Source organism: Mercurialis annua, linkage group LG3 (genome assembly GCF_937616625.2).
Source record: "Mercurialis annua linkage group LG3, ddMerAnnu1.2, whole genome shotgun sequence".
Lineage (NCBI taxonomy): Eukaryota > Viridiplantae > Streptophyta > Magnoliopsida > Malpighiales > Euphorbiaceae > Mercurialis > Mercurialis annua.
This window is the reverse complement of record NC_065572.1, coordinates 1,624,332-1,640,731: the sequence shown is the minus strand read 5'-3', so window position 1 is coordinate 1,640,731 and position 16,400 is coordinate 1,624,332. Positions and strand designations below refer to the sequence as shown.

The 16,400-nt window shown below is 33.2% G+C and overlaps 1 protein-coding gene across 1 annotated transcript; it reads left to right on the top strand.

The window, feature by feature from the left end:
- The first annotated feature begins 14,848 nt into the window (after positions 1-14,848).
- Positions 14,849-16,335, top strand: LOC126673501 (uncharacterized). The gene has a single exon (XM_050367671.2). The coding sequence runs from the start codon at positions 14,919-14,921 to the stop codon at positions 16,122-16,124; it is 1,206 nt and encodes a 401-aa protein (XP_050223628.1). The 5' UTR covers positions 14,849-14,918; the 3' UTR covers positions 16,125-16,335.
- The last annotated feature ends 65 nt before the right edge of the window (positions 16,336-16,400 follow it).

Below are 16,400 nucleotides of genomic sequence, written 5' to 3'. Positions count from 1 at the left end.
TTTTGAGCTCGAGCTACTCGAGTCAATTGTTGTGTCGAGTTTGAATATTAGGATAATTGGCTTGACAAACTTGCAAGTCTAATTAAATTTTAGGTATTTTTTTTTTCCATAGATAGCTAGCCCCAATGTAATGTTTCAACTTGATTGTAATAGTTGGTGTTCATCCTTGTTGAACTCTCGACGAACATGTTGAACTATTAATTTTTGAAATTACATTTATAGACACGAGATACATGACAAATTCTCCAAATCCGATCAAACATTTTTTCATGCTTTATTGTTATACATTTTTATAATAATATTTTTTCTTTTTATTATTAAAATTCAATATTTAAATTTTTAATTGAGTTGAATTGCATTTTTAAATCTCAAATCATTCTAACGAGTTTGAGTTTGAATTCGATCTCTTATAATAAAACTCAATCAAATTCGTATTAAATTTTATATTGTAAATTTGAAAAATCGAGCCGACTTGGGTCGAATTTACTAGTATTTTGATTCGACATGATCCCTTACTATCTACAATCACACAGGGCACTCATTGATCATGATGTAAAATAAAATTTTGTTATTCAAACATTTAATTTCTTCCACTCACGAAACATTTTTAATAAAAATGGATGGGTAGATTTGGAAAAATAAATTATATAACATTGAAGTCCAACTGGTCCTTCAATAAAAGTATGCAGAATGACTTTGAAGAATTAATTGGTCTGTCCATAGTCCACATGTGTGTGATCTTATTGGCAATATTCCACACCTTGTTTAATAAAATACTCCACTACAACAACTTAAATGAATATTATTATTTCATTTGAAGCCAAAGAATGAAAAAGAAAATATAGTAGTATTTAATTAATTGAAGGTTGACAAATCAACTAGTATGCCTTCTTTGATGTCAATTTCTGGGCCCTAATACTAAGCAAAAAAATTGATAAATATTTTACTTAGTTTACGGATTATTTTCTCAAAACATTAGATTTTATTTTTAATTAAATAAATATCTTTAATAATTAATTAAATTTAAAAATTTAATTGTATTATATATAAACTTAATTAAAAAAGTAGAACTTATTTGATTTAAAAAAACGATGTTTCTAATTAAATGAAAGTCAAACCCTCAATTTTTCAAAAAAATAGAATTAAGAAGTGAGCCAAACAACAAATAAATACTACTTTACGGAAAGTGATACTATTTTTTAATTAGTTTATATTAACCATAAATAACAAAACTAAACAAATTTTCCATTAAAACTCTTCATTGTATAATGGCAACATTGGCCTACTTACAAGAAATTTGAGGTTGTAAATTGATTAGGGTGTTAATGTGAACACTCATTTTTAGGGTATGTTTTTTGCATATGAGTATCCACAAGGAGTGTCTCAAATTGTCAACACATCTCACATGCACCTCCCTACACCATAAAATATATCAATATCATGGGATTTATTTTCTAATTCTGTTTAACTTTATATTTTTTTAATTTTATTTCTTCTTTAATATCAAGACAGCCGGATTTTACAACAATATTATAAAATATTACAAAAATAAACCCATAGTCCATTCATTACAGCATTTATAAAATTTTCATGAACCCCACTTGATTAGTGTTGAGAAAATGCACTTGTATATATGGTTTTAAAAACCACATCGGTGGTCGAATCGATAGTTAAACAAGTATGACAATTAATCATGGTTCAACATATTCAATCATCGGCTCAATCATTAAATAGAAATATATATATATAATATTCAAAGCATATGTAATATACTGAAAAATAAATCTGCATATTTAAAATTTAAACATGAATATAAATTTTAACAAGCAAAATCCATTAAAAAATAGTAAATGAATCAATCTAACTATTAACTAAAAAATCATACAGTTTCTAGGATTTTTAGGTTCAATAGTTCATCAAATTTTTTAGGTGCAAAGAGGTTGAAAATTATTTTTTATTTTTAAGGAAGATTTTGAACCGATTGATCTGTCGGTTCTTGGTCGAACTGGTTGAACCGGTGAGTAAGGTTGAGTTCTTAAAGCACTGTTGACATGTCGAGTTTTGATTGGAGAATGTGCATGTGTAATATCAATATTCTTCTTTCTTGGATAGAGAAACCAACTGAAAAGAGACAATGTCAACAGATTAGTATGTTATCTTTATTCTGATTAATAAATTGTTTATAAAGATTGGTATTTTAATTAAATATTAATCATAATTAGGATCCTATGTATTTGCTTTAACTTTGTATGTCAAAATTGTATCTCTATACCCTATAAGATGGATCATTGTATTTGTACTCAAAATCTTATCTAATTTCTCAAAACTGCAACCCAAAACTTGTTTTCATGTATTAATTTTTTAATAAATCATGAACTAAATAATAATAAGTAGTTAATATTGTATAGATATGATTGTATAAATATGGAAACTCCTCAAAATTGTTTATAAATTTTTATAAAATGAACACTCCAGAAAATTTGTGTATTCTTAAATGCAATCAACTATATAATTGTTTTAAAAATAAAATCAAACCGGCTATAGTTAATTGATCCGATTGTGAATCAGAGCTTAACACGATTCGGTTCTTTTTTTATAGATTGAAAATGCAATTCAACCTTAACCAAAAAATATTATAGAATTTGTTTAAGCTGATTTAAAAATCATTTGGTTATTACTCTCTCCGTCCCAATAGAGTTGTCCACTTTGAGAATTTTTTTGTTCCCAAAACACTTGTCCACTTTCAAAGAATAACTAACTTTACACTTAATTTTTCTATATTACCCCTATTTAAAGGCCACTAATAAAAGTAAATTATATGTGGACCCTACATTAAATAGGGGTATGACAAGAAAAGTAAGAAAAATTTTACAAAAACTATAAACAATGATTGCTTTTCTTAAACTGTGTGATAAAGGTAAAGTGGACAACTCTATTGGTACGGAGGGAGTATTACTTACTTATTAGAGGGCAATTTATTTATTAGTTTTTCTATCTATTTGTGAGTTATGATTATATATGTGCGTTTAAATTTTGTTCTAAAATTATATATATCATACATATGCATGCTTTAAATTTTATACATATAAATTTTATTATAAAAAATATATATCATACATCATATGCTTCTAAAATTTATATTAATTCGTAAACCATATCATAACACTAGTTTGGTTCTAAAACAGTGAACTATATAAAATACTTTGATGGAGAATAAGACTCTATTAATCTACCAATGAGTTATAACTCAAATGGTATAAGCGTTAGACAGCAAACTGCTAGGTCGTGGGTTCAATTTCTCTTACAAGCGCTCTCCCCTCTCCAATTATCAAAAAAAAAGACTCTATTAATCTAGGCCTAATTACTCAAAAACCCCCCACCTTTCAATTTGTTTTCGTTTATACCCTGACCTAGGAAAAATGTCATAAATACTACTGACCTTGTCAATTTATTTCGCCCGTACCCCCAACCCGAAGCAGCACGCGCATTTGTCCAGCGTGGCATCCATATCAGCTAAAAACCCTGAAACGCACCGTTTATGACTCTGACGCACCGAATATCTGACCAAACCATGGTTAGTGAGGTGGCAATTACTAAAACGGTGCGTTTTGTGTTTGAAGCCCTAAAACTGAAAAAGAAAAAAACCCTAAACTCTTAGGATTTATCATTCTTCCTTAGTAAAATCGAAGCCCTAAAACTGAAAAAGAAAAAACCCTAAACTCTTCATGCTCTGAACCCTCAAAACTGCAGAAGAAGAAAACGTCGAACATGAACTTATTCGTCAGCTTAAAGACATAATAAACGACGAAGATTTGTTTTGTTTTCGTGGTTTGAATAGCGTTTTTATTCAGTAATGGGTAAAAGAAAAGAAAACGAACATACATTTGGAAAAGGACATCGAAGAGGAAGACCCGAGAATTACAGGTAAGAGCTTAATCGTATTCTGTGGTTGTATCTGTTCATTGGTTTAATTTTTGGGTTTGTGAAAATTTTGATTTTAGGGTTTTTGTAAATGGGGTTAATTGTAGGGATTATGGAAAATTTAATTATTAGGGTTGAATTTGTAACAACTAATTTTGGGTTTTAGGGTTTTTTTTCATTTGTTATGATAAATTACGGTTTTAAGGTTTGTTGTTTTGAATCCTAGGAACTGTCGAATTTCAGCCTGTTAGTTTCAGTTATAATTTTTACTACTGTCAATGGGTGTAATTGTAGGTTGCTTTGATAAATTCTGATTTAGAGTTTTTGTAAATTGGAGTAATTTTAGGGATTTTGTAAAATTGGATTTTTAGGGTTTTCTAAATTGGGGTAATTTTATGGATTTTGGTATTTAGAAGAAGGTACATAATTTCCTGCTTTGCTAGAGCAGCAACTCATACATTTTTTGTTCTCTGTAGTTTTTACTTTGGTATCAAATTCAATACCCCTTAAATGTGTATAGCTAATATTGAATTGTGATCTGCAATTTGTATTCTCTCTTAGGATGTTGTTTGCAGGACTTTATATATGTTGTTTGTATGATTACATAGGTTGTTTGTTGATGTTAGTATGTCCTTTTTCTTGGCAGGCCACCATGTCAGGTGTGGGTCGATGTAGAGATGACTGGGACACGATACATTACTGTTATGGGTGGGAAATCACTAAAAGGGTATTGGTATCAGGACGAGAATCTTACAATGGCCGACATAGCACAAAGGGTTAAGGATTTGGGGTACCCAGAAATCAGTCGCATCGGGTACTACAAACCTAATGGGGATTGGAATAAGGTTACGCTTGTGAAGGATGATGATGGTATTAGACGGTTGTTCAACGAGGGTTACGCGTTTGGCAATGTTCAAATGTTTATAGAGTGTAAGAAGACAGCTCAAGAGTTTGAACATTTCAATATAGATGAAAGTGTTAGGGATGCAATAGAGGGCTGTGAGGATGAGAATGCAGCCACTGAGAATGCAGCCACTGAGAATGAAGGTGATATGGCTACTGAAATTGCTACCATTGAGAAGGAAGGTCCTGCGGCAACTGAAAAAATAGCAGCTGAAAATGAAGCCACCGAAATGGAGACCGGTAATGTAGATGATGACTCTGACAGCACATATGTATGTGGCAGCAATGAAGACAGTGATGATGTTAGCGTTAGCGAAGGTGGGAGTGACTTTGATGATGAGTACGCAAACGCTAGGAGAGAAAAGAAAAAATTAAGAAGTAATGACATTGATAGCATTAATGGGTTGGGTTTGGATGGCATGCTTGAAGCTCCTGGAGGTGTTGCAAGTATAAATGGAAAGTATTGGGAAGGAGGGGCAGTTGGGAATTTAGATGCCTATGCTGGTTGTGAAGAGTCTGATGGTGGAAGTGTGTATGCGGATAGTGATGGTGAGCTGCTCACGCCATCTAGCAGCGATGGGGATAATTTAGAAATTAAAAAGAGGAAGCGACGAACCAAAGTGTTCTATAACCCGAAGTGGAACCATGAAGACTTACAATTTAAAATGTACATGGTCTTCATGAACAAAGTACAAGTGAGATATGCTGTACAGCAGTGGGCTATCTGCAATGGCCACGATATACGCTGGAAAAAGAGTGAGAAGTATAAGGTTGAAGCTTTATGCGCACCCGGTTGCACATGGAGGTTATATGCTAGTAGGAGAAAGTCGTGCACTTCCTTTCGGATCACGGGGCTGGAGACCAAGCACACGTGTCAGAGAGCATCGAAAAACAGGCAAGCGACATCAGAGTGGGTGGCGAAAGAATTTATTCAGAAGTTTAGGCGACAACCTGCATACAAACCCCGTTATATGATAGGTGATCTCAAGGAGAAGTATTCTGGACTAACAGTCACAACTTCATGTTGCTATAGAGCGAAAAATACGGCAATGACTATCATCAGAGGGTCTCTTGAAACCCATTACACTAAATTCAGATCGTACGACGCAGAGTTGAGAAGGGTAGACCCGGAAGGTTTATTCCGGTTCCACTTCATTAATGACCCATCAACTGGCGCTCCGATTTTCCAGCGGTACTACGTTGGGTTTTCAGGGTTGAAAAAAGGGTTTAGGAGTGGTTGTCGGCCGGTGTTGTGTGTAGATGGTTGTTTCCTGAAGACACTGGTAGTTGGTGTCTTGTTAAGTGCTGTAGGCCGGGACGCGAACAACCAAATGTATCCTGTCGCGTGGGCGATCGCTGAAGCTGAAAATGAAGAAACCTGGACATGGTTTATGGAGCTGTTGATAGCAGATCTTGGTTTTGGAGAGGGTCTGTATTTGACTCTCATAAGCGATCAACAGAAGGTAATTTATTCTAATTCATGCTTGTTTGAGTTTTATTTGGAATTTTATAGAGTTGGCAGGGTGTATTTGTGGTAGTTTAAGTGAAATTGTTATGTACAATTGTTAAGTCAAAACTTGTTATTTTAGAATTTGATATAATAATAATCAGATTGTTATTTTATGTGAAATAATAATCAGCTTTTCATTATTTTATTACTGCTCTGTTGGTTTAGGCTTGTTATGTACAAATAGTAGATTTTGATATAGTTGGCAGGCTGAGTTTTTAATGAAGTTACTTCATGATTTACTTTCACTAATTTTGTATTGTAGTTACTTCATGATTTCATTTAATTAATTAGAGACAATTTAATTTTCCTATTATGTACATTTGACATGCCTTATCTGTAATTTTTTTGTTCTTAATAGGGATTGAAAAATGCAATTAAGAAAGTGGTCCCTTATGCGGAGCACCGTAATTGTGCCCGCCATATATATGCAAATTGGAAGAAGAAGCATAAGGATCCTGAGCTGAAGCGATTATTTTGGAAAGCTGTTAATTCGACTAATCATCAAGAATTTGAAAGCGTCACGGAGTTGATAAAAAATGAAAAGAATTCTGCTTATGATGATTTCGTGAAGCAGTTGGATAATATCTTTTGCAAAGCCTTTGTTAGGCCTAATTCGAAGTGTGATGCGATTACGAGCAATATGGTGGAGACATTCAACGGCTACATTTCTCAGTCTAGACAACTACAAGCAATCAACATGCTCGAGGACATCCGGACATCATTGATGGAGAGGATGACAGTGAAGTCAGAGTTGATGGACAACCATTTTGAATCACTTTGTCCAAGGGTCAGACAGAGAATAGACAAAAATCAGGCTATGACGAGATCATGTGAAGCAAAACTTGCAAAAGGGGCATTTCAAGTCAGTTCTGATTAATCATGTGAAGCAAAACTTGCAAAAGGGGCATTTCAAGTCAGTTCTATTTTTGTTGCTTACAATTGTGAGGATTAAATGATAATGGTAGGGCAGCTTTGTCTTTGTTGCGTTTCTGTTTTTGTTGATTGAATTGAATTTTGCTTTGTCTTTCTTGCTTAAGTTCTACATAGGTCTTTGTTTTTTGAATAAGCAGGTTATATGCCGTTTCATGCTCTTATAGGTAATTAGTTTCAGCATATCATGCCTATAACTGAATAGAGCCTGAAATTTTATTTACTGTCTAAGTTAGAGCCTGAGATCATTTAATTTTTTGTGTTATTTGAATCATTTGTCATTATTCCATCTTAATATCCTTCATGCAGCCTGCTTCCGACGATGGCAATAGATATGTTAGTGGAGCGGTTTCAACTGCCGCTGCGGCAAGAAGAAATAATAGGCCACGAATGTCATCGCAGGAAGGATCGACAACAAACGAAGGTGCACGACCAGCCATATCCTCGCAGGAAGGATCGACCACCAACCTGGGTTCCCGAGCGGCCACATCAGTTATTTTCAAGTCAACGGCAACGCAAGCAGCAGCACCAAGATTAGGAAAACTCCCATTGAGGAAGGGGAAAGAGAAGATGCAACCGTAATTATTAAGTTTTCGGTTTTATGATTTTTTGGTATGTAAAAAGGTGTTAGTTTAAACCTTTAATTTTGGTTTGCTTCAAACAGATGTGAAGCAATAGCTATAGAAAAGGTGGTGGTATATAAACCTTTATTTTTTGGGCTTCGATGTGAAGCAATAGGTGGTGGTATATAAACCTTAATTTTGTGCTTCGATGTGAAGCAATAGGTATACAGGTGATGTATATTTTTTTGGGTCAGAAGGATATGAAGGAATATAGGTGATGTGCAGTTGTAAGGGTTAACAGGAAGTGAAGTAATAGGCTTAGTTACCTAGGATGTTCACCTTATTTGGCTTCACCAGGATGTGAAGTAATATGTACAGCAAAGGTGTTTCTACAAACTTTGCTTTTTTGGCTAATTAATATATTACATATTTAGTATTTGCATTGGTGCTTATTAATCAATATTGTAATTGTAATCTTTATGATGCCATTTTTGCTTATTTTTGCTTATGTACAATCACATGCCATAGAGGGGTTCTTACCATTGGTACTCATAGGACCATTATACTACTAACAGTAAGCACCACAAATTTTACAAGAAATGAAATTACTAATTGTATAACAAAACATAGTTAATTGTCGCATAGATGTCAATAATATTACATAGATAATAATCGTACCATAACAAAGGTCGTGTTCTAAATACACACTATTACATTACGGTAGTAATCCACTAGCTCCAAGCACCACAAATTTTACAAGAAATGAAATTACTAATTGTCGATAACAAAACATAGTTAATTGTCGCATAGATATCAATAATATTACATAGATAATTATCGTACCATAACAAAGGTCGTGTTCTAAATACACACTATTACATTACGGTAGTAATCCACTAGCTCCAAACACCATAAATTACAGGGACTACATTAGTAATTAGTCCTAAATTAACAAAAGTACACTGGTTCGTTATACTACCACCTCCCATCACCATAACTTCGTCCTCTCAACAGTTCAAGACCTACACAAAACATACATCACATCCATAAATAGCTTACTTATTGCTACTACTTGATCATTGAATAACAAAATAAAAGAAAACATAAAAACACAGCAGGGTCATCAAAGCTTTCTTGCAAAACCTGGAACAAGATTGCGATCCTTCGGCTTGTGACTTCAATTCTGCATTCTCCTTCCTCAGGCAATCATTTTCATCTATTATCTCCGTAAAAGCAACGGTTGCTTTGTCTCGATTCTCTTCCAACTTCTTAATTGTTATGTTCAATTCTGAAATTGTATTTTCACAACCCTCAAGCTGCTCCGTCAATCCTTTCACTTTGTCCAACAGCACTCCGAACTTGATCATATTCTCGAAAGGTACCTCCTCATCGTACCACCGAAATGCTCCGCAATCATCTGGGGTCTGTTACATAGATTTTAGACACTACCATAATTAACAGCCATAGGTTTACACTAAAGTTAGCCATAAATTTCACAAAAACACCAATCTAACAGTATTTAATTTACGAAATTCTACTAACTGGGTATAAAAAACAAGTCAACACTTCATTACACATGTTAAACAACAGTAATTTCGCACATAAATTTTAAATTTCAGATCTTCAATAAAAAAAAGAATCACACCCATCAGTTATGGAAGAAAAGATAAAAGTTACCTTTGACTTACAACAGCGCCAGAATCTTCTTCCCGGGTTCGTTTTCGTCCATGAAGTGTACAGATACAACCTTCCATGCCTGCACCTGCTACGTTCTTTCGTTGCAGGGAGATTGAACAGCTCGTCGCTCACGTTATCAAGACCCCTCGTAGTTAGCGACACTGAAGACATAGTGTTGCTTTGGAAAATCCTAGGTTAGCTTTTCTCAAATGTTTTCAATTTGTTAATTAGGGTTTCTGTAAAAAAGAAACGATTTTGAAAGGAGGAAGAATGGTAAATACTAAGGTCAAACACAAAACGCACCGTTTTAGTAATTGCCACCTCACTAACCATGGTTTGGTCAGATATTCGGTGCGTCAGAGTCATAAACGGTGCGTTTCAGGGTTTTTAGCTGATATGGATGCCACGCTGGACAAATGCGCGTGCTGCTTCGGGTTGGGGGTACGGGCGAAATAAATTGACAAGGTCAGTAGTATTTATGACATTTTTCCTAGGTCAGGGTATAAACGAAAACAAAGTGAAAGGTGGGGGGTTTTTGAGTAATTAGGCCATTAATCTAATGGGCACAAAATTGAAAATGGTGCTCTCTTTCTAGGGGTACAGAGAAAGAAACACCATTTTAAAAAAAGGCCAAATGTTATAAAAAGGCCAAACCTTTCACAAAAATTTCACAAAAGTCCTGCCTTTCAATTTTATCGATTTTGGCCAAAAATTGATTATTTGGTTTCACAAAAGTCCCGACCTTTCAATTTTGTCGATTTTGGTCAAAAATGGATTATTTGGTTTCACAAAAGTTCTGACCTTTCAATATTTGGCATGCCACATAGGCGTCACATAGGCAAATTAAAATCAAATTGAGTGTTGGCCACAATTGAAACCAAATAATTTTTTGGCCAAAATCGACAAAATTGAAAGGTCGGGACTTTTGTGAAACTTTTATGAAAGGTTTGGCTTTTTTACGACATTTGGCCTAAAAAAATGATTTCGATCATCAAATTTGGTGGATGGGAGGTCTGGTTTCCGGTTGGAAATTATTGTTTCTCCGCGTGTTTTATGTATATTTAATGTTTTTTCTGAATAAATTGCTCAGTTGTGGAGATTTGGTGAACTTTCAAAGTGTTTTTGCAGTTTGTGTATTTGGTTTGTACGAGATCGTCAAAGTATTTTGCGGATTCAATCGAGATTTTACTGTTCGAAAAGATCATAAGTTTCAATTTGTTACGAATCTTGTTTTGTGAAGTTTTCTTAATTTCTCCAAACTTTTTATGCTAGTTCCAACTTGTTTTGTTGCATATTTATGTTAATTTCCGCAATTTTGGCGACATTTCAAGTTTCTAGCTACAGATTTTTCCAAAATCTCAAACTTGTGTTCAACTCCATTCATCTTTTTAAAGGTTTGATCGCAATTCTGCGATCAAATCGCTTACGATTGTAGCATAAACCATTTTTTCTTTGTTAATCTACAGATTTATCCTACTCATTGCACTGTAACTATTTATATTTTGGAGTTAATACAAGGCTAGTAGATTGAAAAAGCCCTGACCTTTCTTTTAATTTTCAACTCCACCCTGACGTTGCAATTTTTTCAATTTTACCCTATTTCGCATTTTTGGTTTTCAATTTCACCCTGAAATAAAAAAATTAAATAATTTTATTATTATAAGGATTAAAATATATAAAACAAATATATTGAAGGATCATTTCATACTTTTTTCATATGGAAAAAATTCAATAAATCCTTAACTTAAAAAAGTTTCAAATAAATCCATAATAAAATCTTAATTATAATTCATTATTAATTTTTAATACACCTCACTCCGCTATCATCGGACCTACCATCACCGGACCAATCGACCGAACTCCGCTTATCACCTACTATCGGAAACCACCGGAAAGCCATTTTCTCAAAAAAATAAAAATAAATTAATTAAATTTAGATAATTTTTTTTTAAATTTTGGGAGGAGGAGCATCTGCTCCTCTGGTGAGGAGCAGAAGCTCCTCAACGAGGAACAGCTGCTCCTCAACGGAGGAGCAACCTGCTCCTCAACGGAGGAGCAGCTGTTCCTCGTTGAGGAGCAGGTCCTCAGGCGAGGAGCAGATCTGCTCCTCAACGAGGAACAGCTGCTCCTCGTTGAGGAGCAACCTGCTCCTCCCTTGGAGCAGATGCTCCTCCGGCAAGGAGCAGCCAGAGGAGGAGCAGCTTGCTTCTCCTCCCAAAAGTTAAAAAAAAATTAAATTAATTAATTTAAATAAAATTTATTTATTTTTGTTTTATTGAGAAGATGGCTTTTTTGTATAATTTATAACTTTAAAAAGTATTTAGATTTTTTTGATAAATATAAAGGATCTATTTTCAATATTAGTCAAATAAAAAGAGTTCAATTGAATGCTTCAGGGTGCAATTGAAAACTAAAATTGCAAAATAGGGTAAAATTGAAAAAATTACAATGTCGGGTTGGAATTGAAAATTAAAACAAAGGTCAAGGTTTTTTCAGCCTATTAGCCTTAATAGAATAATATTCATGTTGATCTAAAACAAAAATATACATCGAGGAACCGAGCTAGGGTGAGCAAAATTTTGAGCCAACCTATTTAATCTGACCGAACCAATAATTTTATGTGGGTTTGTTTTAATTAAAATAAAGGTTGTCCTGTTTTGGTTTTTGATTTTTCGGTTTTGAATTTTCAAAATTGAAATTATTCAACCAATCGAATAACCATTTTTTATAAAAAAAAAATTAATTTTTTTTAAATATCTCTTTGTATTTTTATCGGTTTTAACCTAACCGAGCCAATTTTATAGAAAATGGTTTTCAGTTCAGTTTGACTCTGAATTTTTTATGGTCGGTTCACTTTCAGTTAAAAAGATTCTCTAGGTCGGTTTTGGTTTTTTTTTTTGGTGACGAGAACTCACTCTACTGAGCCGAAACTTAATATCATTGTCAAACTCCGGGATGTGGACCGCCTGCAAGTCCACATACCTGGTAATTCCGGGCTATAATGGCTAGCAATCCAACCTCAACCACTCCATATTAAGAAAGGGCGTAGCCGGGGTTCGAACCCGCGACCTTGGCGCCCAGATGGCTGAGGTTTAGACCATTAGACCAAATCCGTGCGGGCAGGTCGGTTTTGGTTTTGAACTTGGAGGAGTTCTGTTTGATCGGTTTATGGATTTTAGTTCGATTTCAACCGAACCGACCGAATGCTGATTTTTAAATCGAGCACAGTGATGAAGAATCTCGAGGCAATCAGATGGTTGATATGGAAAGAAGAGAGAAGGGTATGTGAATCCAAAAGATGTTAGTGTGGTTTCATGGGAGAAAAGAATGGAAGTAGGGCAGTAGCAGTGACATCACAGGGTAGCCCTATAGCTTAAGGGCAGCAAAGTGGAAAATTGTACCCAAGGCCAAACCTACTCTTCTCTCCTTTCAAGTCTTTTCATGTCAATGTTTTCCCCTTTCCCCTTCAATTCTTTTATTCTATTCAATCTACAACATGTCTATGGTTTTTTTAATAAATAAATCTATTATTAAAAATAGCATAGATATCCATATCTATTCAAATTATTTAATTTTGACCAATTAAAGCAAGATATAAAAATGGAAATTACAAAAAAAATTGATTTATAATGAAGATATCACACTTTCGAACAAATGCAAAAAATAGAAAAGTTACAAAGTTCATAAAATCAAATTCAATCAACATAAATAAACAATACATAATTGTAATAAAAAATACAAAAATCTAAACTAAGAGTAAACTCGATCTAACTAAACAATGATTTTATGTGAGCTAACTCTAAGAGCATCTCCAATGGTATTTTTTAAAATAAAGAGCATTTTTTATAAAATAAAGAGCATCTTAAAGATAAAGAGTGATATTTAAAATTTTATTCCAATAGACTTTTTAATATCAGTTTTTTATTATATGTAATTTTAATAATTAATAATAAAATAAAAATATTAAATAATAATAATATTAAATTAATTGCCTTTCTAATATGAAATTTTATTTTATATTGTTTTTATATAAAATATTAATAAAATATTAAATCTTAATAAAATAATTTTTATTAATTTAATTTTTTATTCATTTATTTATTCAGTTTTTTTGACTAAAAGTAAAAATATAATATTTAAAAGTAAAAATAACCATTTTATTTTTTAAAATTTAAAATTTTACTATTTGAAAAATGAAGTAGAGAGTGAAAATGGCTCTCTATATGTGGAGAGCCACTTTCACTCTCTACTCTAAATATAAAGAATAGAGAGTCCATTGGACTCCTAATTTATTGTCAAACTCTTTAATTTAAAGAGTTTGATAATTTTATAGAGTCCATTGGGATGCTCTAAGCAGCATATAATTTTAAAAAAATTATGTTTCTCATTTTAAAAACGTTTCAAAAATAAAAAACTCTCGAAACTTACATGAGATGTTTCGGCTATTTCGAGAAGTAACAAAAATTATGGCCCATTCTATATAAAAAAATCTAAAAAATCACCCATGAATAAAACCATGAGTAAACATCTATTAAATTATTATAAATTTTATTATTCACATTGCATATAATAAGTTCTATCTTTTATGCGTCATGACAATTCTTTAGTAACAAAATATAGATTCTTTAGTAACAAAATATTTTATGCGTCATGACAATTCTTACCTAGTCCTGATCCATAAATTTTCCATGGACCTACTCAATAAGGTGTTAGAAAATCTAACATAATTTTCTCTCTCTTTTTATTATTTTCTCTTTTTTTTATTTCTCTAACACCTTATTGGATAGATGCATGAATTTTTCATGAACCGGGTCTAAGTAAGAATTTCCCTTATTGGTTGTATGTCCTCTTATATATATAAAAAAATTAAAAATAAAATTTTAGATTTTTTTAATTTATACTAATTTGAACGTCGGAGCAAACAATCGTAGTGTTCCCATAATTTGTTATCGTCTATTTTATAGTTTCGATTAGCTTACAAAAGACTAGCGTTACTTAGTAGTTTAGCAATAATTATTTATCTATATTAACTTTTAAAAGAAAAATGTGGCATCAATTTAAAAATATGAGAGAGATTTAAATTACTAAAACCAAATCACAATAATTATTAAGATAAAGAAAAAGTGACATGAATATTTATTGTAATTTTAGAAGTAGTTGTCCATCATCATCACTTAATTAAAAAAAAAAGCTGTTATAAAATCAAAGAGGCAGAACAACTAAATCTAAATGATTATTTAGATAAGATACACAATTTCCAGTAAATGATAATTGAAAAGACTGGCACTAAATCGATATAAAATCACAAGTTCAAGGGTATTTCCATAACTTTTCCCAACTCCTTAAATATCTTAGTATTTCACTCTCTCACCATTACCATCTTCATCATTCATTTCCTCTCACTCAACCCAACAATGGAGTTTCATCACAATCAAAAAAAAAATTCAGCACAAGACTTTCAAAACCCTAACAATGGCGGAAAAAATAATATGTTCACTACCCAAGAACCTAACCAGTTCTTTGCTGATGATTTTGATAGTAATTGTTCTACCCCTTATGTTTCTGCGCCGTCTAGCCCGGGCCGGAGTAATTCAGCCGGAGCCATTAACGGCGGTTTCTTTTATAGTTGTCCAGCAAGTCCAATGCATTTTGCTATAACTACAGCTAAAACTTACTCAGTTTCAGCTGTTTCTTCACCTGATCATGGTCGTGGCCATGGTTATGAGTTTGAGTTCTCTGCTAGACACGGGTCTACCGGGTTAGGTCAATCTGGGCCGTCAATGAGCTCGGCGGATGAGTTGTTCTTGAACGGTCAGATCCGTCCGATGAAGCTGTCTTCACATTTGGAAAGACCTCAAGTTCTTGCTCCTTTAATGGATCTTGAAAATGAGGAAGAAGACAACAACGATAACAGCGACGACAATAGTACGGAAATCAAGAACGAGGGTTCAAGATTTGGTAAACGAGGACGAGATCTAAGAATGCGGGATAAATCTTTGAGGAGAAGAACTAGATCTCTGTCTCCTTTAAGAAGTACTAGTTCGTATGAATTCGACGAAGACGAAAAAGAAATCAAGAAAATCAATGAGATTTCTGATTTGGAAGAAGAAAATGTTACCATCAAGAACAATCTTGAAGAGGAAGTAACAACTGGTCCGTGTTCCGGATCATCTTCGCGATCTTCATCAGCTGGTCGGAACTCGAAAAGATGGGTTTTCTTGAAAGATTTTCTCTACAGAAGTAAGAGTGAAGGGCGTAGTAACAACAAATTCTGGTCCAACATTTCATTTTCACCAGCAAAAGAGAAAAACAAACCCATCAACACTACTGCAACGCCTTCAAAGGGTAATAATTTCTGTTTGGATAGTCAGAAAATGAAAGCAAATTCTGGGCATCAAAGTTCAAGCAAGAAACCAGTGAATGGATTAGGAAAAAAAAGGGTACCAACTTCACCTCATGAGTTGCATTATAAAGCTAGTAAAGCTCAAGCTGAGGAGATGAGGAAGAAGACTTTTTTGCCTTACAGACAAGGGTTATTGGGTTGCTTAGGGTTTAGCTCTAAAGGTTATGGTGCCATGAATGGATTTGCTAGAGCTTTGAATCCAGTTTCATCAAGGTAAAACTTAACTAAATCCTTCATTATTAAGTAAACAAAATTGTACAGATCTCATATTATTAGTATAATTATTATAGTTTAGTGTATTTTTATGTTGTGATTTATCTTTTGTGTATTTATCATTGGATTGTATTCTCTTTTTTGTTCATGAAAAGAGAATTTATTTCTAATCCATGTAATTTTTGTACTCTTCTCATAGGGTTTCTTGTTTTTAACTGTAAACCTCCTTGAGAGTAGAAAAAAACTCAATCTATATTACTTATGGTTGGGGAAAAACAGC